At 42.3% G+C, this 26,501-nt stretch overlaps 1 protein-coding gene across 1 annotated transcript in view; it reads right to left on the bottom strand.

Annotated features, from left to right (window-relative positions):
- The window catches only part of NDRG3 (NDRG family member 3), a 67,756-nt gene extending 45,223 nt beyond the window's left edge, over window positions 1-22,533 (bottom strand). Inside the window, exons 1-2 of the mRNA XM_042931037.1 lie at window positions 22,500-22,533; window positions 4,049-4,150 (exon numbers count right to left, since the gene is read on the bottom strand). Of these exons, the coding sequence (XP_042786971.1) occupies window positions 4,049-4,105 (57 nt within the window). The 5' untranslated portion in view covers window positions 4,106-4,150; window positions 22,500-22,533. The remainder of the gene's footprint in view (window positions 1-4,048; window positions 4,151-22,499) is intronic.
- Window positions 22,534-26,501: the final 3,968 nt, after the last annotated feature.

Below are 26,501 nucleotides of genomic sequence, written 5' to 3'. Positions count from 1 at the left end.
CAAATGACAAGAGACAAGTTAACATAAGCCTTGCTTAAAGCTATTCTGAGAATGCTTCCTTATAGTCATCTCAGGACAAATCTCTCCATAACAGGTTGGGTCTAGACTTCCTCTAGCTCCCTGAAGCTTGGAAGGGTACAGCAATGTTTCCTAGCTAAGAGTATATCTATGAAAATGGGCAAAAAGACGAGATGAAATGATACACATCTCTAGGCTTTTCCTTAAAGAGACATGGCAAGCCACAGAGGTGATGAGGTCACATAGTGGAAAGGACTCAGGGTTTAGAATATGACAGACCTGGGTTTCAGTCCTGACTCTGCCACATACTGACCGGGCAAACCAGTTTTTCATCTTCTAAGTGAGGAAAAATACTATCTACTTCAAAGGGATACTCTGATGATTAAAAGAAAGTACGTAAAGCACCTGGCACATAAAAGGTGCATAATCAATAATAGCAGGATAGGCCAAAAAACTTGCCCCCCCTCCCCCCCACCCAAAAAACCTTCCAGACATTTACTCCTATCAAAACCTGAAGGCCTATCCCCTATGGCAGTGGTTCTCACCTGGGGAGACTGTGCCCCCATGGAACATTGGACAACGTCTGGAGACATTTTGGTTGTCACAATTGAGTGGTATTGGAATCTAGTGGATAGAGAATCTAGTGGTATTGCTCTAGTGGAATGCTATTGAACGTCCTACAATACGCACAACAGTCCCCACAACAGTTATCCATCCCAAAACACTAACAGTGCCAAGACTGAGAAATCCTACCTGACAGCAAGCATTCTATGGCATTCAATCTGAGTAAGCTATTTCACCTTTCTCATCCTTAGTTTTCTCATCAGCAGTATGGGAACAAACTGATCTGTGTTCCCTATACCACTGGGCAATTGGGGGATCAAACGAAATACCTGATGAAGGGTGTTACCATCATACCTTTCAGAATGTATGCAAAAGCACACACATGTTGGGCAAAGACAAAAGCACTGATGTACTAGGCCAGGGGGACTAAGAGGGTGGAACTCTTTGGGAATGCCTCACGCCAATCTTCTTCTACAAAGCTGGGCTGGAGCAGGGGAGCTTTCAAGAATAGTGAGGGGATAGGAACACTTCTCAGGGAGAGAGAGAGCATGGGAAGTGGGTAGGAACAGCACATCAAAGAGAAGCTAACAGATGTTAGGAAGTGAGGCACTGACTGCGTGGTGTCTTAGACTGCCTGGGCAGCCTGACACAGTTCTGGAGGCTGAAAGTCCAAGACCAAGATTCCAGCAGGGTTTGGTTTCTGGTGAGAGCTGTCTTCCTGGCTTTCAGATGGCTACCACCTCCCTATGTCCTCACATGGGGGGTGGTGTGTAAGAGAGAGAGTTCTCGCTCTTCCTCTTGTAAGGCCACCAGTCCTACAGGATTAAAGCTCTACCTTTATGACCTCACGTTACCTTAATCACCTCCTAAGGGCCCTATGTCCCATATGGTGACATGTGGGGTTAGGGTTTCAACATGCAAGTTTGGGGTGAGGGGATGAGCACAATTCCATCCATACCACTTGGGCAGACTTTAGACACAGCCAAGGCATCACTGAAGCCTCAAGAGAGGAGGACCCAGGTGTTAATTTATTGTTTTTCCATGGTCATATATATTGAATCTTTCCTCTTCCAGCTGCCTTTTCTATGAGATATGCAACAAACTGCTCTTTCATGCAGGCACCTGCTCAGGCATCCTGTGCCTTTCTAGGGTCCAGGAAGGATCCTCCTCCTATTTGTACCTCAGTCCTCAAATATCCGAGACCCACCAGGGTACGGGTTTCCAACAATGACTAACCAGAATCACTTTAGGCATAGTTCTCAATTTCAGGATTTTTTTTAAAAAGCTCAACCACACCCCAGACCAATTCAGTCAGAATCTGGAGAATCTCTACCAAAAATCATCGGTGATATTTAAATCTCCCCAAGTAATTCCAATAAGCAGCCAAAGCTGAAGACCACTGGTCATAGAAAAGTGTGTGGTGTGTGTGTGTGTATGTCCTGTCTCCCTCCCCTTACATTCCAATTTAGTTAGTCTACAGTGGAAGCCAGCATTCCCTATTTCTAAACAATTCCCCAGTTGATTCTGATGATCAGCCAGGTTTAGGATCGATTACTACCTTCCTGAAGTTAAATTGTCTACTCCCACCTGCCTTGTAACTATTCATTTCTGTGGCTATACATAAGCTCTACAGATGCAGATTTTATTTCCTTCCTCCTTGTGGCACATTATTTTGGGGACAGCCAAAAGACAGTAAAGACGGTCAAGATTTTCTGAAAAGATGAGGGTAAGCAGCAGGAGAAACCAAATAGGGGCTAAAAAAGGTGTGCAGCCTGATCAAGGAGAGGGCAAAATCTCTAGTAAAAGATAAAAGATGGGGTGGGAGTAGGGTAGAGAGATGAGGTCATAGGAATGAAAATGGGACTGACAGGATTCAATAGCAAATTAATAAACACATGGTAAGTCAACAGCCCTAGAAGTTATAGGTGGGTCTTTGGCCAAAAAAGATAAGGGCAACAGCATCTTCTGTTGTAGCACCCCCATCCCAACCTCATCCATCTTTACTCTTACTTTTTTTTTTTAATGTTTACTTTAAATAGAGATTGAGAGATAGAGAGAGAGAATACATGAATGAGCAAGGAGGGGCAGAAAGAGAGGGGTACAGAGGATCCGAAGGGGGCCCTGCGCTGATAACAGAGAGCCCAATGCAGGGATTGAACTCACGAACTGTGAGATCATGACCTGGGCCGAAGCCAGACTCTTAACCAACTAAGCCACCCAGGTGCCCCCTTTACTCTTACCTTTTTATCAATACTTTCCTCAGGGAAGAATGCCATGGGCTCATTCACACCTAGCTACAAGAGTATGTATGTATGTATGTATGTATTTTTAAATGTTTATTTACTTTTGAAAGATGGAGGGAGTGGCAGGGAGAGAGAGGAAGACAGAATCCAAAGCAGGTTCCAGGCTCTGAGCCGTGAGCTATCAGCACAGAGCTCAATGTGGGGCTCAAACTCACGAACCATGAGATCATGACCTGAGCCAAAGTCAGACACTTAACTGACTGAGCCACCCTGGCACTCCTACAAGAGTATTTTAATAGGGGTAATGACAATAAACCAAAAGCAGAGGATAGAAAAGGGAATTTCAGGAACACTTACTGAATGGGGACAGACAGGAGGCAGGATAATCCTTTCTTAGCTTTTTGGTAACTCCTACCATCACACCAAGTCTTTATTCTCTGAATTCTGGTGACTAAACTACGCTGTTCACTGTTCTCTAACACTAACAGAAAAATGAGGTGTATTACTGACATCCATACATCCCCGATGAAAATCTCAAAGTTGACAGAAAGGTCACATAGCAGACTTGACAAACATTAGGGAAAGTCTTACAGCTTATGTACATCACCAGCCATAGATGTTCACTTTTCCTTATAGAAACTGAAAGTCAAGACACTTGGATTCTAAGTCAAACCTCACTCTCATCATTTCTGCCTAACTTTGTCATATTTTTTTCCCTTAATGTCTCTATCAGTAAAACCAAGACAGTCTCAAGGATAACTTGACTGAATTTGGCCCATGGAAACAAAAGTAGGAAGAAAGAAAAAAGAAGGAAAAATATCAAAAAGATGGTTAAGAAATTTATTTTTTAAAGTATTTCCTCCATCGAAAGTGAAGATGAATATGTTCTGAGTCAGTTGCTATTAAGAAAATATAGAGGGCGCCTGGGTGGCGCAGTCGGTTAAGCGTCCGACTTCAGCCAGGTCACGATCTCACGGTCCGTGAGTTCGAGCCCCGCGTCAGGCTCTGGGCTGATGGCTCGGAGCCTGGAGCCTGTTTCCGATTCTGTGTCTCCCTCTCTCTCTGTCCCTCCCCCGTTCATGCTCTGTCTCTCTCTGTCCCAAAAATAAATAAACGTTGAAAAAAAAAAAAAAAAAAAAAAAAAAAAAAAAAGAAAATATAGAGAATTAACTAATCACAGAAAGGACATATATATTTTTTAGTGAAAACAGCATGGTCTTTACCTTATCATTTAGAAGTGGTTTGATCTCTGTGAGTTGAACATCCTGAAGTTCATCCATCAGGACAGATGAGAGTAGAGGATTCTCGAGAATAAATCAGTAACTCTGAAACAGAAAGAAGTAAAGAAGCTTAATCTAGAAGCTGGAAACATAATAGTCACACTATGTTGATTCACTGCAATACTAGAGATTAGTGTCATGCACTGCTCAGGGTGCTGAAGACACAGAAGACTAAACAGTTATGGAAGACAGACTTTAAAGTGGCCTCCATGATCTGTCTCCTGGTATTCATACCCTTGAATAACCCCCTCCCACCACTGCGTGTGGATGGGACCCATGGCCTGCTTTTAACCAAAATGGCAAGTGATGGAATGTACAAAAGTACCTGTACATGATGACATTACATAATATTTTAACATCTGTCTTGCTAAAAGACACACTTTCCTTGGCTAGCTTTGAAGAAGCAAGTTGGCATGTGTGAGAGGGCCACATGGCAAAGAACTGAGGACAGCCTCCAGCCAAAAGACCAAGAAACTAAGACACTCAGCCCAACAACCTGCACAAACTGATTGCTGTCAACAACCACATGGGACTGGAAGTGGATAGTTCCCCAATCAAACCTCAGACGAGAACCTAGCCCTGACCAACACCTTCACTGCAGACTTGTAGAGGACCCAGTCAACTCTTGCCAGATTCCCAACCCCCAGATATTGTCAGACAATAAATGTGTTGTATGCCATTTTAAGCCAGTAAGTTTGTGGTAATATATATATTTTAAAGTATTATTTTTTAAAATGTTTATTTTTGAGAGAGAGCGAGCGAGCATGCAGGGGAGGGGTAGAGAGAGGGGGACAGAGGATCCAAAGTGGGCTGTGTGCTGACAGTAGACAGCCTGATGCGGGCTCAAACTCATGAACTGTGAGATCATGACCTGAGTCAAAGTTGGACGGTTAACCAACTGAGCCACCCAGGTGGCCCTACGGTAATTTTTTTTTTTTTTTTTTTTTTTTTTTTGCAACAACAGATACTAGTCTTTGCTTTTCTGGAGTGTACAGTTTAGTTACTGAAGATGTGTAACTGAGAGAACAACAAGCTCAAAGCTATGCTTCAGGAAGCAACAGTATGGAGAAAGGATTAAAAGGGGAACAAAAACGGAAGGCTAATGCTATAGTCTAGGATGAGGCCTTGACTTACGAATGGGAATGTAGGGGGAGATGAACCAAGGCAGCTCATTAGCCTTTACTTGGTGAATCATAGCAGTAGATGGAGAGTAGGAGAGCCAGCTTCCAAGATGGCCTCTAAACAACTCAATGATCCTTGACTCCTGATATCTGCACTCATGTAATCTCCAAATAAATCAGGGATGGTCTGTGTAAGTAATAAAATATGGCAGAGGCAACAATATATGACATCTGAAGCTATATCATACAAGGCATAGTTTCTGCTTCAAGACATTATAGTCTTCACTCATTAGTTCTGGAGGAAGCCAAATATAGTATAGTGAGGACACTCAAACAGCCTCTGGGGAGGCCCATGTAGAAAGGAACCAACTTGCCAGTACCAACCTGCCAGCCATGTGAGTGAGCTACCTTGCAGATGGATGTTCCAGGCCCAGTCAAGACTTCAGATGACTGCAGCCCCAGAGATATATGACTGCAACCACATTGGAGACCCTGAACCTGAGCCATCCTACCAAGCCACCACCTGCATTCCTGACTCACAGAAATTATGAGCAATAATAATCCTGTTCGAGACTGATTTGTTTCATAGCAATAGATAACCAACAGAGAAGGAGAAGACAGGGAAACAGAGTTCTAGGAGAAGAGAGTAGATGGAGGTGGGGGGGCAGAGTAATGAGCCATAAATTCTTACTCCATAACACTGGACAGGAAGTCATGGGGCGAGGCTGCAAATACTGGATATTGTAGACAAGTTATTCCACCCAGACTTTATTATTTTATTTTTTATAATACTTATTTATTTTTGAGAGAAAGAGACAGAGTGCGAGCAGGGAAGAGGCAGAGAGAGGAAGACATGGAATCTGAAGCAGGCTCCAGGCTCTGAGCTGTCAGCACAGAGCCCGACGTGGGGCTCGAATCCATGAGCTGTGAGATGGTGACCTGAACTGAAGTTGGACACTTAACCAACTGACCCACCCAGGTGCCCCTCCACCCAGACTTTAAAGCCCCAGGCTTCATCTCCTCTGCCTTGGCCTTGAACTTATCAGTCAGGAAAAATACTAATTCAATGAGTTGGGGATGTAGCTATTCAACAACCACTTATTGAATACCCACTGTGCACAGCATTATGGAAGATACAAAGAAGGTCCTTGCTTTCCAGTTTACTAAAGGGTAGAGATGACAGCTATCTATAAACTAACTACAAAATAAGAAGTAAAAAGAAGGGACATAATAGTTCAAGGAACAATTGCTTCTGATTGGTGAGAATCAAAAAAGTCTTCACAAGGTAGTAGCCTATTAATCCATTTTTCTGTTTTTCTCTTCAGATATAAGATTGCATGGCTTTGACTTACTTGGCTAAGGAGAGAGTATGGGTTCTAGACTATCTTTTAGCTATTACTGACCAAATACACCAAAGTAAATCCTGCTTTTTTATATTATTTAATTTATATTCAAGTCAGTTATCATACAGTGCAACAATGATTTCAGGAGTAGATTCCCTAATGCCCCTCACCCATTGAGTCCATCCCCCATCCCACAACCCCTCCAGCAACCCTCTGTTCGTTCTCCACATACAGGAGTCTCCTATGTTTTGTCCCCCTCCCTTTTTTTATATTATTTTTGCTTCCCTTCCCTTATGTTCATCTGTTTTGTATCTTAAAGTCCTCATATGAGTGAAGTTATATGATATTTGTCTTCTTTAATTTTGCTTAGCATAACACCCTCTACTTCCATCCACATGGCTGCAAATGGCAAGATTTCATTCTTTTTGATTGCTGAGTAATACTCCAATGCATATATATACATCTGTATCCATTCATCCTTCAATGGACATTCGGGCTCTTTCCATACTTTGGCTATCGTTGATAGTGCTGCTATAAACATTGGGGTACGTGTGCCCCTTCAAAACAGCATAACTATATCCTTTGGATAAATAACTAATAGTGCAACTGCTGGGTTGTAGGGTAGTTCTATTTTTAATTTTTTGAGGAATAGCCAGACTGCTTTCCAGAATGGCTGTACCAGTTTGCATTCCCACCAGCAGTGCAAAAGAGATCCTCTTTCTCCGTATCCTTGCCAGCATCTGTTGTTGCCTGAGTTGTTAATGTTAGCCATTCTGACAGGTGTGAGGTGGTATCTTACTGTGGTTTTGATTTGTATTTCCCTGATGAGGAGTGATGTTGAGCATTTTTTCATGTGTCGGTTGGCCATCTAGATGTCTTCTTTGGAGAAGTGTCTATTCATGTCTTTTGCCCATTTCTTCACTGGATTATTTGTTTTTTGGGTGTTGAGTTTGATAAGTTCTTTATAGATTTTGGATACTAACCCTTTATCTGAGGTGTTGTTTGCAAATATCTTCTCCCATTCTGTAGGCTGCCTTTTAGTTTTGCTGATTGTTTCCTTTGCTATGCAGATTTTTATTTTGATGAGGTTCCAATAGTTCATTTTTGCTTTTGTTTCCCTTGCCTCTGGAGATGTGTTGAGTAAGAAGTTGCTGTGGCCAAGATCAAAGAGGTTTTTGCCTGCTTTCTCCTCTAGGATTTTCATGGCCTCCTGTCTCACGTTTAGGTCTTTCATCCCTTTTGAGTTTATTTTTGTGTATGGTATAAGAAAGTGGTCTAGGTTCATTTTTCTGCATGTCGCTGTCCAGTTTCCCCAGCACCCCATTGCATTATTATTGACTGCACCATTATTCCATGATTCTTTTCTCTTTCTAACTGAAAACATTGGCAAAATCTCTTTTCTGACCTTATGCTATTTTTGCCAACTTTTTATGCCAGATCTTCCCTTTTCTTTATATCTGTGATTCTAGTAGTGTGATCACACTTGTCACCTTTCAGCTAGATTTCTGCAACAGACTACTAAACTCTTCTCTTTAGTATATTTCCCTTTTAGTTGGTTTGATCTGTTGAATCTTTTAAAAATCCCATTTAATTTATTGAAATCCTTTTGGGAAGAAGGCAGGATGAAATTAGATGAAAGGTCTTCCTATACCATATCCTCATCTCTATTAAGGATTGCTGGGGTGCTCAGGTGGCTCAGTTGGTTAAGCCTCCAACTCTTGATTTCGGCTCAGATCATGATCTCATGGCTTGTGAGGTTAAGCCCCACATCAGACTATGTGCTGACAGCGCCAAGATGGGATTTTCTCTCTCTCTCTCTCTCTCTCTCTCTCTCTCTCTTTCTGTGCCCTTCCTACATGCATGCGTGCTCACTCTCTCTCAAAATAAATAAACTTTAAAAAGGGGGGGGGGATTGTTGCTATAATTAAGCCTTTCAGTTCTTCACCACCTCAACTCAAATGTTCTTCTCTCCTCAACTGATGAGGTCACACGTTGGATTGCCATCACTCAAAACTGATTGGCTAAAATCAAAAACAAGATCCCCAGGTGATTGTACATTGAAGTCTGAGGCACACTGTTCTAACAACAAACAAGAATAGTTCTTGCTTCTGCAACTAGTTTCCAAGTAATAGCTGGAATTTCATTTCTCTTCTCTCTCCTCATTCTGTCTTCTCCTTGTCTGTAAGCAACCTACTGAGATAGCGAGGGTTCTTGTCCTGGTATGATGACTCAAACCTTCACTCTAGCTTCCAAATCTTTGGTGTATGATGATTCAAAACTTCACTCTAGCTTCCAAGTCTTTGGTGATATAGGATTACTGTAGGCTTCTACTACCTTTACTTCAAGGAGGTGCCCCTGTGGGTAGAGAGGAAGAAACTTGCCCAGGATCCTACAGTCAGTACACAAGGCCTAGACATTATGGTATAGTGGGGAAAGCAAAGGTTTTTAACATTCTTGCTCTATTACTTACATAGATGTGAGATATTGGAATAGTTACTTAACTTCTCTAAGCCTGAATTTGTTGTCTCTAAGAAATGGAAATATCTGCCTGAGAGGATTAAATATTTGGTGCTTAGATTATAATTCCTGGCACAGAGTAGGAATTACACTTTTCACCTTTCATACTCTATCCATTTCGTAGCAGGTTCATTATTCATTTTGAGGATGGCTGGTTTTTTACTTGTCAGCCCTTCCTCTGCCTCCTACAACTGGGAAAGAGGGTGAACATTTTGTTATTCTACTGCAGTTTATAAAATCCCTACCAGCTTTATAAGAATATTAGTAGCCCTTATTACCAGGATGAAACCTGGCCAGCCCTATCATTTATGCAGATGAGGGAACTGCAGGCCTCAAATTCCTGGGAGGGAGCCAGCGTGTGTAGCCGAGAGATCAGAGATGGAGTTTTCCACCATGTGATCTTAGTTTTCTTATAGGTATTACAGAATTGCTCATTGGCAAGGGCTTGGGACAGTAAGAACCAAGCAAAAATTGAGTCTCTGGAGGAATGCATTAAGTGCCCTATAATGTGAAAGGTGAACATCTGCTGTCTTGATGCCAATTCCTAAGTCACTCTAGAACAGTTTACTGTCCTGTGTTATCTGCATTGGGCCCAGTTGATAGGGACAGGCTTCTCATTCAATTTGTGCCTTAAGTGTTTCTCTTGGCACAAACATTGTATTTTTCTTCATCTTTAAAATATGCATGGGAACACTAGGTGAATGCCAGTCACTTTGGAACTGAGGGCACCTCTGGCTTTCCTCTGGCCCTGGAGCTCCTTGACAGATCCCCCCACAGAGAGTCACATTTGAATAAGCAACATCTTGAAGGGTCCTGCTTTCAAGTGAGTGAATTAAAGTAGGGAATAAGGAGAGCCTGTGTGGCTCAGTTGGTTAAGCATTCAACTCCTGATTTTGGCTCAGTTTATGGGATTGGGCTCTTCCTCTCCCTCTACCCCTCCCCTGCTTGCTCGCTGTCACATGTTCTCTCTCTCAAAATAAATAAATAAATAAATAAATAAATAAATAAATAAATAAATAAAAAGATAAAGTAGGGAATAAAGTGGGTAGGTTGGAAAAATTTCAGAAAATCACCACTTTACATGGACAAAAAGAACAAGTGGAAACACACTAAAATGTTAACAGTGGTCGTCTTTAGATGCAAGGACTGTGAGTAAAATACCTTTTCATTGTTCTGTGGTTCCACATTTTCCAAAGTGAGCAATACTGCTTTCAAAAGGAAAAACTTCAAAATTGTCATTATAAATTACTGATAAACAGTGACATCCAGATAAAAGTAGCCACAGTTTATAGTGTGATTAATAAGCACACAAGTATAGGTCTCAGTTAACTGAGTCATAGTGGTACTGTAAAAGAGAATTGCAGATGCTGGCTGAGATTCGTGATGAAAGATTCAAACCACCTTATCTCCTTATGAAACGTATGTGATATTAAAACAAAGGAAAATAAAAATTCAGCTTCTGGGCATTCAGTAGCTCAATCAAGTTTATAGGGTGCCTGGGATCTGAGAAAAGAACCATTTTTTCTTTTGGAGGTTAAATATCAGGCTTGTGCTCTGCAAGTGGCATAGATGTTTGGGATGCTCGTGATTGGCATGTGGGGTTCATAGTTTGAGGAGAGTTCCTGACTGGCATCCTCTGGGTCCCTTAGAAGGAATGATAAAAGGGCTTTTGTTAGTCTGTCCTAATGTAGTCACAATTAGAAGCAGGATTTATTGCAATACCTATCAAAATAACACCAGCATTCTTCACAGAGCTAGAACAAACAATATTAAAATTTGTGTGGAACCAGAAAAGACCCCGAATAATCAAAGCATCTTGAAAAAGAAAACCAAAGCTGGAGGCATCACAATTCCAGACTTCAAACTGTATTAAAAAGCTGTAATCATCAAGACAGTATGGTACTAGCACAAAAACAGACACAAAAATCAATGGAACAGAATAGAGAACCCAGAACGGACCTACAAACTTATGGCCAACTGATCTGTGACAAAGCAGGAAAGAATATCCAATGGAAAAAAGACAGTCTCTCCAGCAAATGGTGTTGGGAAAACTGGACAGCAACATGCAAAAGAATGAACCTGGGCCACTTTCTTACACCATACACAAAAATAAACTCAAAATGGATGAAAGACTTAAACGTAAGACAGGAAGCCATCAAAATCCTAGAGGAGAAAAAAAAGGCAACAACCTCTTTGACCTTGGCCAAAGCAACGTCTTACTTGACATGTCTCTAGATGCAAGGGAAACAAAACGGTCAATAATAATGCAATGGGGGAGCTGAAAAGCAATCAGAGAAACTGATGACAAAAATCAGTGTAGAGTCAGAGTTAAAATATGGGCCTCTAAGAGACCTGAGTATAGGCAGGAGTGAGTTAATGAGGAAAATCTGCAGGTGCTTATCAAACCAGAGACTAGGAGGAGCTGCAAGCCTCTTCTGAAAGACAAGTTAGTGATAGAAAAGCAGAACCAGTGAGAGACAAAGAAAAAAAATGTCAGAGACATAAGAAGAAAAGCAAAATTATGCTATCAAAGAAGTTAAGGGGAGAAGAGAGGTTTACATGTAAGGAGGAAAATTCCAACGCCAAGGAGGGAAGGATGTGGATTGAGAAAGGGCCATTATCTTTTGACAGTGAAAATCTAAGAAAAATAAGGTTCAGTTCTCCATGCTAAAAAATTAGCCCATGACTATGTATATCACTTTGTAGAATTACAGAAACTGACATTTCTCAAGTGCAAGCAAAAATGTTCCTAGGATGACCAAAAGAGACCTCAGTGTTCTCTGACACTCAGAGACAGCACTGAGAGGGTCTTTAAAGATCAAGACTATGGACTTGGGACACCTGGGTGGTTCAGTTGCTTAAGCGTCCAACTCTTGATTTCGGCTCAGGTCATGATCTCACGGTTCATGGGATTGAGCCCCGTGTTGGGCTCTGGGCTGACAGTATGGAGCCTGTTTGGGATTCTCTCTCCCCCTCTCTCTCTCGCTCCTCTCCCACTCGCACTCTCTCAAAATAAATATTTAAATAAACGTTAAAAAAAAGGCTACAGACTTAATTTTTGCATCAAAAATCTGAAATAGAAAACAGAAAAAAGTGTAAGGGCTCTGGGTGAAGTGGTGATGAGACCGCAAGGGCTCTGCAGAACACAGGCTAATGTCCAACAATATAGTGCAAACTGTTCACTCAGAAAAAAATGAATGCTCATATTCTTCGAGTTTTGGAAAGAGCCCATAAATACATCAAATGTGGACTTTGGACCCAGGTAGGGCCCTACTTAGCTGAGTGGCATTGGGTAAAGCATTTTCCCCTTCCAGGTCTCAGTTTCCTCATCAGTTAAGAGAAGAGATTGGGCAGGATGATCTTATTGGCTCCTGACAGGGCTGACATTCTGTGACCCAGAATCTCCCTTAATGTACTACTTTACATTATTTCCCCATCCTTCAATTCTACAGTTCTTACCACAATCCAAAGAGAAGGATCCCCCAGGTATCAACCTGATGAGGTTCAACAACTAGCTGAGGGTCACTCAGCAAATCAGCAGAAAGATGCACCTGGCCTGATCCCAGGGGCATGAGACTCTCAGGCTTTTATCTCACCCTGTACTGTGTCCATCGGGTCAGAGAAAACTCACTAAGATTTCTAGTGGTTAAAGACATTGCTTTCTTGGGGCGCCTGGGTGGCTCAATTGCTTAAGCGTCCCACTCTTGGTTTGGGCTCAGGTCCCGATATCACAGTTTGTGAGTTTGAGCCCCAAGTCGGGCTCTGCACTGACAGCTTGGAGCCTGCTTGGGATTCTCTCTCTTCCCCTTTAAACAAACTTAAAGACAATAAGAGACTACACACAGTATTGGCTTTCTAAACTACAAACTGTCTTGTTTTGTAGCTTTCCCTCGTGACCAAGGTAATTTGGCCTTCATCAGGCTTTGCCAGGATGTACTGACATCAGGCCACTAGTCTGTAATCTAAAGGCAGAGTCAATCACTTTGGTTTTGGCAAGACTGCAGACAGGCAACCAAAACAGAATGAAGGCAACAAAGGAGCCTTACTGAGGAGAATGAGCTGGAAGGGGTCAGCTGGAGCTGGTGCTGAAGTAGTGGTGGCTGAAAAGCTGCAGGCAGTGAGAAGGTAGACAGCGGTGCTTCTACAGCAAACTGACTCACATTCTCTCTTTTTACACATAAACCACTGCCTGAATGAGTAACTATTATAGCACTTTACAAAGCACCTTCACATCTAATATCTTGCTGGATTATCATGACTGCACCATGAAGTATAACACGGGAGCACTGGCATCATCTCTATTACATAGATGAGGAAGCTGAGGCTGACGGAGGTGAAATGGACTGACCAAAATAACACAGCTACTAAATGCAACAGCTGGAACTGAACCCCAATTGTCTTCTAATCCCAAATGCTCTTTCTATGCCCTGTATTGCACTTCCTCCCAGGTTATTACGAATGAAAAGACCTGGTGGGTAAAAAAGACAAATTCTGCAGACTGCCTCATGGAATCCACCCCATGCTGAAGACCTCTTTTTATCTCTCATCCTAAATTACACTGAGCTGTTAGGATCAGGCCACAAGCTCTACGACTAAACCCTATGAAGTTAACAAGAAAGCACAGTTTTGGGGCTGAGCTCACCTTCCCCATTAGTTCAACTGAGCAAGGGAGATTAAGACTATAAACAGATCACTACAGTTCAAAGCAGTATAAACATGAGCCTGTGAAGTGGACAAACGCTAAGGCAGTTTCTCAACCTCAGCACCACTAACATTTTGAACCATCCTGCGCATTGTAGAATGTTTACCAGCATTTCTGGCCTCTACCCACTAGATGCCAGTAGTACCCTCCTCAAATCACTGTGATAACCAAAAATGTCTCCAGATAATGCCAAATGTCTCCTGGGGAACAAAATCGCCCCAAGGTGAAAGCCACTGCTCCAAAGGTGGTGGAGCTTTAGGGCAAAGATGCAGGTTGTGGGTGCTGAGAAAAAGTTTCATGGAAGAAGTAACATCTGAACTGGACCTTGAAGAATAGATAAAATTCCTGTAGGTTACGATGAGAGAAGAATAAAAAAATTGCAGAAAGGGAGAACTCAAAAGCAAGAAGACGAGAAAGCACAGGTCTGCTGGAAGATGTTCTAGTTTGGCAAGAACAGTAGTTTCCTATTACTAATAGGAGATAAAGCTAAAAATGTCCATTGGAGTCAAGTCATAAATAGCTATGCATCAACTGATAGTTGTCAAATACACATGCATAATGAGATAGCCAAGATACCCACAGATGTTTTAATAACATAAAAATCACACCAGTGGTATTTCCATGTGTCTCATCCCTGCAAAAGGATAGAATAGTGCTTGAGTATCATGTCTTACCTTGCATCTAGTGTTCACTGCATTTAGAGCTAAATGAAGCTTGGAAACCAGTGCAGAGGTGGGACAAATACGTAAGGACTACAGTGATCCCAAAGGAAATAACGATGATGGGCACTGAATGGATAGGTTTTGGATAGCTGAAAGGGAGAAGACATTACATCAGGTTGGGAAAGAAAGGTGAACAACATATCCAGAAGACACCAAGAACCAGGTAGCCAGAAAGAAGACAAGGCTGGTCAGAACACATAAATCAGACTTTACTATGTGGACAGTAAAGGTTCCTAAAGAGCAGAATGACACAGCTGTTTAAAACATGGTCATCCTGGGGCGCCTGGGTGGCTCAGTCAGTTAAGCAGCTGACTCTTCATTTAGGCTCAGGTCACGATCTCACCGTTCGTGAGTTCAAGCCCTGAGTCTGGCTCTGTGCTGTCAGCACAGAGCCTGCTTGGGATTCTCTCTCCCTCTCTCTCTGCCCCTCCCCCACTTGTAGGTGCTCTCTCTCTCTCAAAATAAATAAACATTAAAAAAAAAAAAAAGTGGCCATCTTGTCCAGTAGTTCCCTTAGTTACCTATTAGAAAGACCTGGGAGCTTTGAAAAATATCAATACCCAGGCCCCAACCTTAAAGATACAATTTAATCGGGTGAGGGTAAGGCCCAGGTATTGTTTTTTTGTTTTGTTTTTTTTTTAATTTTTATTTAAAAAAAAATTTTTTTTTTTCAACGTTTTTTATTTATTTTTGGGACAGAGAGAGACAGAGCATGAACGGGGGAGGGGCAGAGAGAGAGGGAGACACAGAATCGGAAGCAGGCTCCAGGCTCCGAGCCATCAGCCCAGAGCCCGACGCGGGGCTCCAACTCACGGACCGCGAGATCGTGACCTGGCTGAAGTCGGACGCTTAACCGACTGTGCCACCCAGGCGCCCGGCCCAGGTATTGTTTTTAAAGTTCCACTGGTGGCTACATGCAACTAGGACTGAGAACCACTGGTCTACAGTCATGCCTTCATTCTCAAATGAGAAAAGAGGCCTAGAAATTTATGTGACTTGCCTAAATTCACACGACCAGCTGGGTGTGGGACTAGGACTGGCACCTGGATTCCTATTCCAAGCTCTGAAAGATATCGCAGAGGACTGGGCTAAATTCCATACTTCAGTCTATAAGAAGCACAATTATCTGATGACTTGGCTCCTATGTTTTGTCAAGGTTAAAGCCCGAATTAATCTAATGGTAAAACTATTGACTTAAGCATCCCCTTTAGTGTCTACAGTAATGGATGTTGGTTTCGTTGCTGTCTCCTGGGGGCTCTTAGGAAAGGAAAGGGTCCCAGGAGACTCTCCACAAAACCAGAAAAACAAGCCAAACCACTCAGCTCCAGGGAAGAAACAATGACTTTTTAAAACATAGCTCACTGAGCTTTTTACTACATAAAGGAAAGTCTAGGTTACTCTCCACCAGAAGAAATACCCTCAGAGATGCTATCCCATAAGGAAAGGGAGTGGGGGGGGGGGGGTGGTGATCAAAGGCAGCTGCAAAAGCACGCTCATTCTAGCAGAAACAACCCTGCTGGTCCTCAGCCCTGGCCAAAGGCCATCTATACACCTTGCTTTTTTCTGAAAGGAAAAGAGCAGCACCCCAACAGGTCCACCTTCCTGTTGTGTCACTCCTAGATTCTGGAATGGCAGCAGGTGGTAAACAGGAGGTCTGCAGAGACGGCCAAGCTGGGAATCTGAGCCGGTGCTGTATAATCATTCTATTCATTCCATGGTTCTGGTAAAGATAACTACTAGAACAGAGCAAACGCCCTATCTAGGGGCCTTCTTGTTAATTCCAGACACCCAGCTGAAGCTCTCACATAGGGGTCATACTAAAGTAACTCTAGAAGCAGAAGCACTACCCTCTGTCTTCCACTCTTGAAGGATGCAACTCAGGACACCAGGAAAACTACTGCTGGCAAGGCTCTAGTACATGCTTTTGGGATGGGATCTGGATTCCCATCAGCTCTAAGACAGAATCCCTGAAAACAATTTGTTCTTTAAAACAGCCTGAGTAGAGATAAAGAACAAACAAAAACCTAAGATGCGGCACAAGATGCAATACTCAATACTCATACTAACTTAATACACTAAACCAGATACCATGATAAGCACTTTGTTCATTCATTGTTTCATTTTATTTCCCTCCCCATTTATAAGATAGGTACTATAATCTTCCCCCACTTTGCAGATGAAGAAACTGAAGCTTGGAGAGGTTCTGTGATATGCCAAAGGCCACACAGCTAGCAAGTGGCAGAGTATGAACCTGGCAAAATAAGGATTTGAAACTGAAAATCCTGCATCTAGAGCTTGGGTAGGCCTCTAAAAAGCAACTTTTTCCACTTGACGCCACCTGATCATTAATTCTTCTGCTTATTTTTTCAGGTTTGGCTATTGGAGTTTACCAGGATCTTAGCGACCAAAGAATTCTGAAAACTAAAAAGCACCATACAAAGTTTAGGTATTATTATTATTATTAAATTAATAGAAGAGCACTGCACCCTGGATTGTATCTGAAAAGCAATCGATCCTTTGGACTGTCTAGTCACCCAGAGTTCTATTTTAGTCAACACCCTGGTTAAAACTACATCCCAACAAGGGCACCTGGGTGGCTCAGTCAGTTGAGCATCTCACTTAGGCTCAGGACTGGCAGTTCGTGAGTTAGAGCCCCGCATCAGGCTCTCTGCTGCAGGCACAGAGCCCACTTTAGATCCTTGGTCTCCCTCTCTCTGCCCGCACTCCCACCCCCACTCACACAAGGGCTCTCTCTCTCTCTCAAAAATAAACATTAAAAAACAAAACAATGTCCCAAACAATGACACAAAAGATATTCTTCATCTTCATAAGGTAAAGAATAGCAAGAGGGGTTTTGTCCCTAGAGCTTTCTCAACTGCAGACATAAAGACACAAGAGCCGGGGCACCTGGGTGGCTCAGTCAGTTGACCGTCCGACTTCGGCTCAGGTCATGATCTCACAGTTTGTGGGTTCGAGCCCCGCATCAGGCTCTGTGCTGACCATTTGCTCAGAGCCTGGAGCCTGCTTCAGATTCTGTGTCTCCTTCTCTCTCTGCCCCTCCCCGCTTCACACTTTGTCTCACTCTGTTTCTCAAAAATAAATAAATGTTAAAAAATAAATAAATAAATAAAGACACAAGAGCCTGACTTCCCCTTGTCTCTATCTGCCAAGTATTACGGTTTCACATAAAATGGCTTCAGAGCTAAAATCTCACAATTTAGTTTTTTGGTTTTTTTTTTAAATTTCCTCCAAAGTACATCCCATTCAGCCATCAACAATGGATATTTATTTAGGACTGATATGTCAAACTCTGTGAGCCATATGGAAAACATGACAGAATTGAGTCAAGTGTAACATCCCTCCACTGAAGAAATAAAATGAAGATCCAATCCCACCCACTTTTGCATGGGATTTAAAATATCCTTCATATGTTTTAGTTAATTTCACATTAATAAAAGAACAAATCAATGGCAAAATTGTAGGTAAATATTATAAATACAACAGAATCAGCATTGTGATTAAAGATAAAAACTTTCATTTACCAAAGAAAGCCCTGAAATCTAGGTTAAATTTTTGTGGGCTATTATCAGTCTTTAAAAAAGGGGGGGGGGGGGCTTGATTTATTTTTTTTAAAGGATGAAGGGTTTTTTGTTTTTGTTTTTTTTTAGTTTATTTCGAGACAGAGAGCAAGAGAGGGAGGGAGGACAGGAGTGGGGTAGGGGTAGGGGTAGGGAGGGAAAGAGAGAATCCCAAGCCTGACATGGGGCTCAATCTCACTGACTGGTGAGATCACGACCTGAGCCAAAATCAAGAGTCAGATGCTGACTGAGCCACCCAGGCACCAGATGGGGCTTGATTTAAAAAGGTCGTTCAGAATAGACAACCTGACACACAGTTCTGTATAAACCAAATCAAAATGTTATCAATCTTTCGATTTGGAAGTCCTTGACATACCTTTTTCTTTTATCATCCCTATTTGGGCTGGTCAATGTTTCTTCCAGAATCTCCCATTTGCCCTTTTTCTTTCTTACTATCCTCATTTCTTGCCTGGATTTGCTCATTCATTCGTTCATCATTTACCAAATGCCTATTATCTGCCATGCACAAAGCTAAACCCTTGTCCTGGCTCTAAGGAAGCTCACATGATACTATGTAGAACTGTTATCTGCCTATCTCCATGATGGGGCTGCAAACTGTAGCAAAGGTTTTGTATTTCCAGAACCTAGCAGCATCTGGCATACAGTCTAAAAATGTTTATTATATGACACTAGACTATTTCAGCAAGCTCTTTTTAAGCCCATAAATATTTATATCTTCAAAAATGACTCGCTTTTCTTCACTTTTTAAAATACAAAAGTAATTATGTGCACAATGCAAAAATTAGAAAGGTACCGAATACAAAGTGAATTCTCCAATCGCCTAAATCCTACTTCCAGAAGTGACTACTAGTACAGTTTGGAATGGATCTTTCCAGAGCTTTCCTATCCTGATGTATAACACACACTTTAAAATTTTTTTGGAACAAGTTCTTTGACAGTTTGACTCTAGCTTCTCAACTTTCTAATCCAGTTGAAGTTCTCAAAGTGTTATCCCTGGATTAGGAACATCAACATCATCTGGGAACTCATTAGAAATAAAAATTCTTAGGCCCCCCTCTGGACCTACTAAATCAGAAACTCTAGAGGTGGGGACCTCCGCAGTATGAGTTTTATTTTTTAATTAAAAAAAAATTTTTTTTTACTAAGCTCTAAGCCCAATGTGAGCTTTGAACTCACAACCCAGAGATCAAGAGCCACATGCTCTACCGACTTAGCCAGGCAGGCACCCCCTATAATATGGGTTTTAAACTCTTCAGGTGATTCTAATGCACACTAATCATTGAGAACCACTGTTCTAATCCAGTCAATACAGATTTTTCACTATTTCTTAAACACAGTTTTACCACCCTACTTCAAAAGGCTTTCTTTGCCCTTTTGATTAATTCTGACCCTACCAATCTGTCAAAGCTCTGAAAAGTCCTAACTTCTCCCCAAAGTACTCTCACTACCACAGCTCATGCTGATCCTTCTTGCCTGTCCCCCAACTCCTGTGACACCTAGTTCCTCTACCACACAACTTAACAATTACAGTTAAAATTAACAGTTCTTTCCTATTCCCCAACAAAGTTCCTTAAAGACATGAATCATATTTTTATTTCTTCTTTACCCCTGTTCTTAGCACATAAGTGGAATTTTAATAGAGATGCTGGTTAATATAAGGATAAATTCACTTATTGATGGATAAAAAGTTTGAAATTTCAAGTTGTAGCCCCAGTTCTGTGACCTTGGACAAGTTCACTTCTCAGGATGAGGTCTGAAAAAACAAGATGGACTCAATGACTTGATGCTTCCTTTCAGCTTCAACAGTGTATGATTTTATGAAATGTACCATTATACTCTCATATTGCTTGCTTATAACGCTATCACGGCAGTTTTTAGACTTGAGTTACAGCTGGATATGGTGTTTCCCAGTTAGCTACTAAGCTCTTTTAACAAGGGTCATATTTTAATCAACTGAGAATCTTATACCATGCCTTACATATAATAACAGCTCAATATATTTGCAGAAAATTATTTGGAAAAACTCTTTAAAAAGCTTAATTTCAAAGCATAAGAGACTGTTAAAACTGAGAACAAACTGAGGGTTGATGGGGGGTGGGAGGGAGGGTAGGGTGGGTGATGGGTATTGAGGAGGGCACCTTTTGGGATGAGCACTGGGTGTTGTATGGAAACCAATTTGACAGTAAATTTCATATATTAAAAAAAAATTAATTAATTAATTAAAAAGTAAAAAAAATTAAAAGCTTAATTTATGCAGAAAACCTATGCATAGATCTGCTGCCTCCCAAAGGGCCCTTTGAAAACTTATTATTGTAAATACTATGAAGTGATTTATGGAAAAAAATTCTGATTATTCTGATAGAACCAGGGGTAGTCAGCTACATAATGCCAAAGAATGTAAAAACTCTCACGTGTATTTAGGGATAGACTAAAAGGCGGTAAGCCTCAGACTACCTTACTGCAACACACAAATAAAAACTGCCCTGTACACTTAAGTGGCATATAACAACTCCACTGTTGGGAATAAATAGACGTCTTCACGCAAAACCTTTATCTGCAAATTTACAGAAACAGGGTGGAATGGAGACCTTGAATGGCAGGTGATGACCAGAAGTTGAATCTAAAGGGAAGGACAGCAAAGAGCAATTGAAGGGCAAGAAGGAGGAACAGAAGAGCAGCAGGAAAACATCACTCTGAGTGATGAAAAGGAGCAGTGGAAATTCACAGAGTCTTTACCAAAGGCCTACTATGAACCAAGCACTTGGGGCTGCAAAGATGGCTCCAGACCTCAGGGGGCTAATATAATAGTCCTGAGGGTAAAACTGAAGCCTCTACCCTACTGCATGTAAGTGTGAGTATGAGTGTGTGTGTGTGTGTGTGTGTGTGTGTGTGTATGTATGTTTAGTTCTAATTGGTAAAATCAAGCAAGGAAGGCTTCACATAAAGATGGTGAGTTAACGGAGCTTTAAAGTGTGTAGGAAGATTTGCTAAGGGAGAAAAAAGACAGTTGAGCTAGTTATTTTGGGGAAGAAACATTCACATATTTTTACAGCTGTTCCTTTGGGACTTTAAATCATGGAGGCTTCTTATATTCACCACCACTTTGTCATATGCCTTCTTTCTCTTTTTACTTTATCTTAAATACTGACATGTTCAAGCCCAGCATTGGAACAGAGCCAAAAAACCCCAGAATGAGGTGAGTGCTAGCCAAATTTGCTCTGTCACCTCCAAATCCAGCCAGCCCAGCTAGCCCAGTCCTGCTCTCCTGGCAGCCGGAAAAGGAAGACTAATTATATCCTCTGGGGGTAAAATTTGGATGCAGGCAGGCAAAGCTTATCCCTGTTCCGCCAGTGAGGTACCATGGTAGAGCTTCATTGCGTCCTAAGCCATGAGGATCTAGTCTACCTGTGACATGGAGGTCAGCTTCGCAGGGGGAAAAAAAAAAAAGCTGCATGAAAAAGAAGGGGGATGCACTGGATTGGAAAACGCTGAGTTAAGTGAGATAATCGTCATAAAACGTTTAATAATATCCCTGGCACACAGAAAGCGTCGAATCAACGTGAGCTCTTATCAACAACATACTGCTACTACTGTTGTTGTTGTTATTATTATTATTATTATTACAATAATACCTCAATTGTACTCCAACAAGAAATTACTGTTTTCACAGCCTACTTTTAGGACGTTGAAGCAACTCGAGATGAAAGTGTCTTTCAAAAATTGTTAAAGGTACACGATCAAATTCCAACCGTGCTGGCCTGAAAGCCCCAGACTCTGAGTTCAAGAGCTAGTCCTGCTTTTTGCCAGGCGCGTGACCTTGGGCTCAGCACTTCATCTCGGTGCCTCAGTTTCCCCATTTGTAAAGTGGGACTAAGAAGCCCCTCCCTCGCAGGGTCGTTGTGGGGTCCAGCCCGCGGGTACTACTCGCTGCACCGGGGTCCCATGGACGCAACGCCAGCTCCCGGCCCATCTTCCAAGACCCCTGGCTTCGGGACGGGTGGGGTAGGTGAATACGCTACCGGAGGCCCATTGAGCTCCGCCGCCCGCAGGGCAGGAGCAGAAAAAGGGAGCGCGCTTGAGATGCGTCCCTGAGACCGAGGGGGTCGGGCGCCGGGAGGCTCGGCCCTAGCCGCCCGCAAGCTGTCACCAGCGGTTTCGTCGCGGGGCCCCGCAGCCCGGACGCGGGGAGCGGCCGAGGGAGGCCAGGCTGACCCAGGTGCCGCCGGCGGGGAGAGCGGAGGGCGCTGGGGGACCGGAGGAAACTGGCAGCGCGGGCCCGGGGCCCTGGCGCGCCGCGAAGATGTGGCGGGGAACGAGAAAGCAGGGGGAGCGACGCCCCCGCAGGCAGCGCCGCGCGCCCCGCGCGGGCCGGGCTGAAGCGCTCACTCACCTGAGGCTCGGGCACCCGCCAGCAGTGCACCAGCGGCAGCAGCGGCTGCGAGAGGGGCGGGGAAGGCTCTGCGGCCGCGCAGGCGCGTTGAGGATGCCCGGACCACGCAGGCGCGCTGCGCCCGCCCGACTCAGGAACTACCAAGAAGATGGTGGCTGAGCCGGGAGGGACAGGCGACACCATCTTGGATGTAGTTTTTCCTGTTGTGGAGTCTACTGGGAGAACCTGAAACTAGAGCTGCGCGGAGGGAGGGGCGTTGAGTGCGGCGTCTGCCCCGCCTCCTTCCTCCCCTTCCGCCCAATAGCTTTCTTAACGAAGCCCCTAAGGACCCCTGCAAAGCAAGGAAAGGAAGTCATCTCATTTTATGTGGGCCCAGAGATGCACCCAAGGGCACAAGGCCTAGCACAGTGCTTGGCTGGCTAGTGAGAGGCGCTTACCAGATTTCTAGTGAATGAGCACAGGAACTGAAGAACTAGAATCCAAGACTCAGGGCTGCTAATTCCCAGCCCTCCATTCTGTCACCTCTATTGACAACTGCCAGCCACACCATCTCCTTTCTTGGGTGCCACAAGGGAAATGGGAATTTTGTTTTGTTTCCTCAAAGAATGATTACATATTAAGCTTAATGACCCAACAATTTAACACCAAAATGTACAGGACAAAATTCCCTTCCCAGAAAAGCTTTTTGGTTAATCTCACTGACTAAAGGTAAAATAGTCTCAACTGTATTAGGGCAAATGTAAGGATTACCAAACATCTGAAGGACAGTGACTGTCTATAATACTGTTACTCATCAAGCACAATTCCTGAACCAAATTTGGGAAGAGAGAAAACTAAAATTAACCGACCACAGCCTTTTATTATTTTATGATTGTGTTTATTCGGTAACATTCACTGAGTACCAAATTGGTTCTACTACCTATATGTCCTTGGTTAGATTATTAAGCCTCTTAATGCTTGAGTTCCTCACCTATAGTGACAAAATAATACAAGCTACCCATGTTATGGTCTGTATGAATGTAAAATGCTTACAGCTTATGTTATTTAAAAAATTTTTGTTTTAATGTTTATTTTTGAGAGAGAGAGAGAAAGAGACACAGAGTACAAGTGGTGGAGGTTCAGAGAGAGGGAGATACAGAATCTGAAGCGGGATCCAGGCTCTGAGCTGTCAGCACAGAGCCCCACTTGGGGCTCAAACTCACAAATGGTGAGATCAGACCTAAGCCAAAGTCGGACACTTAATTGACTGAATCACCCAGGCGTCCCAAGTGTTATTTTTCTTATTTAGCTGTTGAAGATGCAGACAAAAACTTTTTACCCTTGAGTTTGAACAAATTCTTATAAACAAAAAATGCAACACAATGTACTAAATAAAATGAGGGAAGTTACAATCACCTGGGAGAGGTGTCGTCTATCCCCATTTTACAGATGATGAAATTGACCATAAGAGACAAAGGTGCTCTTCAAACTGTATGCTCTTTCCATTATACTACTATGCTTTTCAAAGAGTAGGCAATTAACACCACTCTTCTGATTCTTAAAAGCCCCAGCTTTCCTTGGGGCTGTCCAGTTTTACTTCTTGCTCTAGCCTTGACAATATTATCCATTCTCAAGGCTTCAATAGCTACTCATTAGCTACTTCCAAATTTTGTATCCAGTCCACATTTACCAGTTTTCCACCTCTATATCCAAAGGTCTAGTTGATTTCTCCATTTGGTATCTCAATTTGAACTACGAGCTTTCCCATTTCATTACTGCTCTTACCCAGTTTTTCAAGCTTTCACCCCTCCAGCATATTGATACCAGTATTCTAAATTTATAGTATTTCATCTTACTTACAGCATCCCTGTGATATAGGTTCTATCATTCTCCCAATCTTACAGATAAGAGATTTAATCACTTTTTCTCATCCACAGTAAGTGGCAGTTAGGCTTTGAACACATAGGTCACATGCCTACTAAGTTCCAGATGCTATGAGCAACTCACATGTTTTTGTTTTTTGCTCTATCCCCAGTTCCCAGAACTGTGTCTGGCTCTGTAAATACATGAAAGAATATTTCATGTATTCATGAAAGAATATTTCATGTATTCATGAAAGAAATACAGGGGCTCTGTAAATACATGAAAGAAAAGAGAATGTAGGTCAAAGGAAAGATATCCTTTCACTAATTGGTACTTAGGCCAAGGTTTAAGACTTAAGAATAATGACTGGGTATTTAAATGAAATAGGCTTTATCCTATTAGAAGGATCAGAGAATAAGAAACATTAACAATAAATTAGTTGGTGTTTTACTGGTAATTAATGTGGAGGCATATCTCCACACTACTGTTCACTTCAGCATCTTGGCAAAGAATCCTATTTTCTGCTAAGCCCTTGCTGATGTAAAAGGTTTTTTTTTTACTTTCTGTATTTATTTTTTATAATTTACATCCAAGTTACCACATGGTGCAACAATGATTTTAGGAGTAGATTCCTTAAGCCCCTTACCCATTTAGCCCACGCCCCCTCCAGCAACCCTTTTTGTTCTCTATGATTAAGAGTCTCTTATGTTTTGTCCCCCTCCATTTTTGTATTATTTTTGCTTCCCTTCCCTTCTGTTCATGGTTTGTATCTTCAAGTCCTCATATGAGTGGTCATTTGTCTTTCTCTAATTTTGCTTAGCATACCTCTAGTTCCATCTATGTAGTTGCAAATGGCCAAGATTTCATTCTTTTTGATTGCTGAGTAATACTTCATGGTATGTATGTATATATATATATATATATATATATATATATATATATATATACACATACATACACACACACACATCTTCTTTATCCATTCATTCATTGATGGACATTTGGGCTCTTTCCATACTTTGTCTATTGTTGACAGTGCTGCTATAAACATTGGGGTGCATGTGCCCCTTCAAAACAGCGTATCTGTATCCCTTGGATAAATACCTAGTAGTGAAATTGCTGGGTCATAGGGTAGTTCTATTTTTAATTTGTTGAGGAATCTCCATACTGTTTTCCAGAGTGGCTGCACCAGTTTGCATTCCCACCAGCAGTGCAAAAAAGATCCTTTCTCCACATCCTCGCCAACATCTGTCGCTGCCTGAGTTATTAATGTTAGCCATTCTGACAGGTGTGAGGTGGTATCTCATTGTGGTTTTGATTTATGTTTCCCTGATGATGATGTTGAGCATTTTTTCATGTGTTGGTTGGCCATCTGGATGTCTTGAGAAGTGTCTATTCGTGTCTTTTGCCCATTTCTTCACTGGATTGTTTTTTGGGTGCTGAGTTTGTTATGTACTTTATAGATTTTGGATACTAACCCTTTATCTGATATGTCATTTGCAAATATCTTCTCCCACTCCATCAGTTGGCCTTTTAGTTTTGCTCTTTGTTTCCTTCACAGTGCAGAAGCTTTTTATTTTGATGAGGTGCCAATAATTCATTTTTGCTTTGGTTTCCCTTGACTCCAGAGATGTGTTGAGTACGAAGTTGCTGCAGCCAACGTCAAAGAGGTTTTTGCCTGCTTTCTCCTCTAGGATTTTGATGGCTTTCTGTCTTAACATTTAGGTCCTTCATCCATTTTTTTACTTTTGTGTATGCTGTAAGAAAGAGGTCTAGGTTCATTTTTCTGCATGTCGCTGTCCAGTTTTCCCAGTACCATTTACTGAAGAGACTGTCTATTCCATTGGGTAGTCTTTCCTGCTTTGTCAAAGATTAGTTGCCCATATGTTTCTGGGACCATTTCTGGGTTCTCTATTCTGTTCCATTGCTCTGAGTGTCTGTTTTTGTGCCATTTTTTAAAAATGTTTATTAATTTTTGCAAGAGAGCATGAGTGGGGAGGGGAAGAGAGAGAGGGAGACACAGAATCCAAAGCAGGCTCCAGGCTCTGAGCTGTCAGCACAGAGCCCAACACAAGGCCTGAACTCACGAACCACGAGATCATAACCTGAGCTGAAGTCAGACACTTAACCGACTGAGCCACCCAGGGTCCCCTTAAGAAA

This window comes from Panthera leo, chromosome A3, assembly GCF_018350215.1.
Source record: "Panthera leo isolate Ple1 chromosome A3, P.leo_Ple1_pat1.1, whole genome shotgun sequence".
Classification (NCBI taxonomy): Eukaryota; Metazoa; Chordata; class Mammalia; order Carnivora; family Felidae; genus Panthera; species Panthera leo.
Note: the sequence above shows the minus strand (reverse complement) of the source record. Positions and strands in the feature narration are given on the sequence as shown.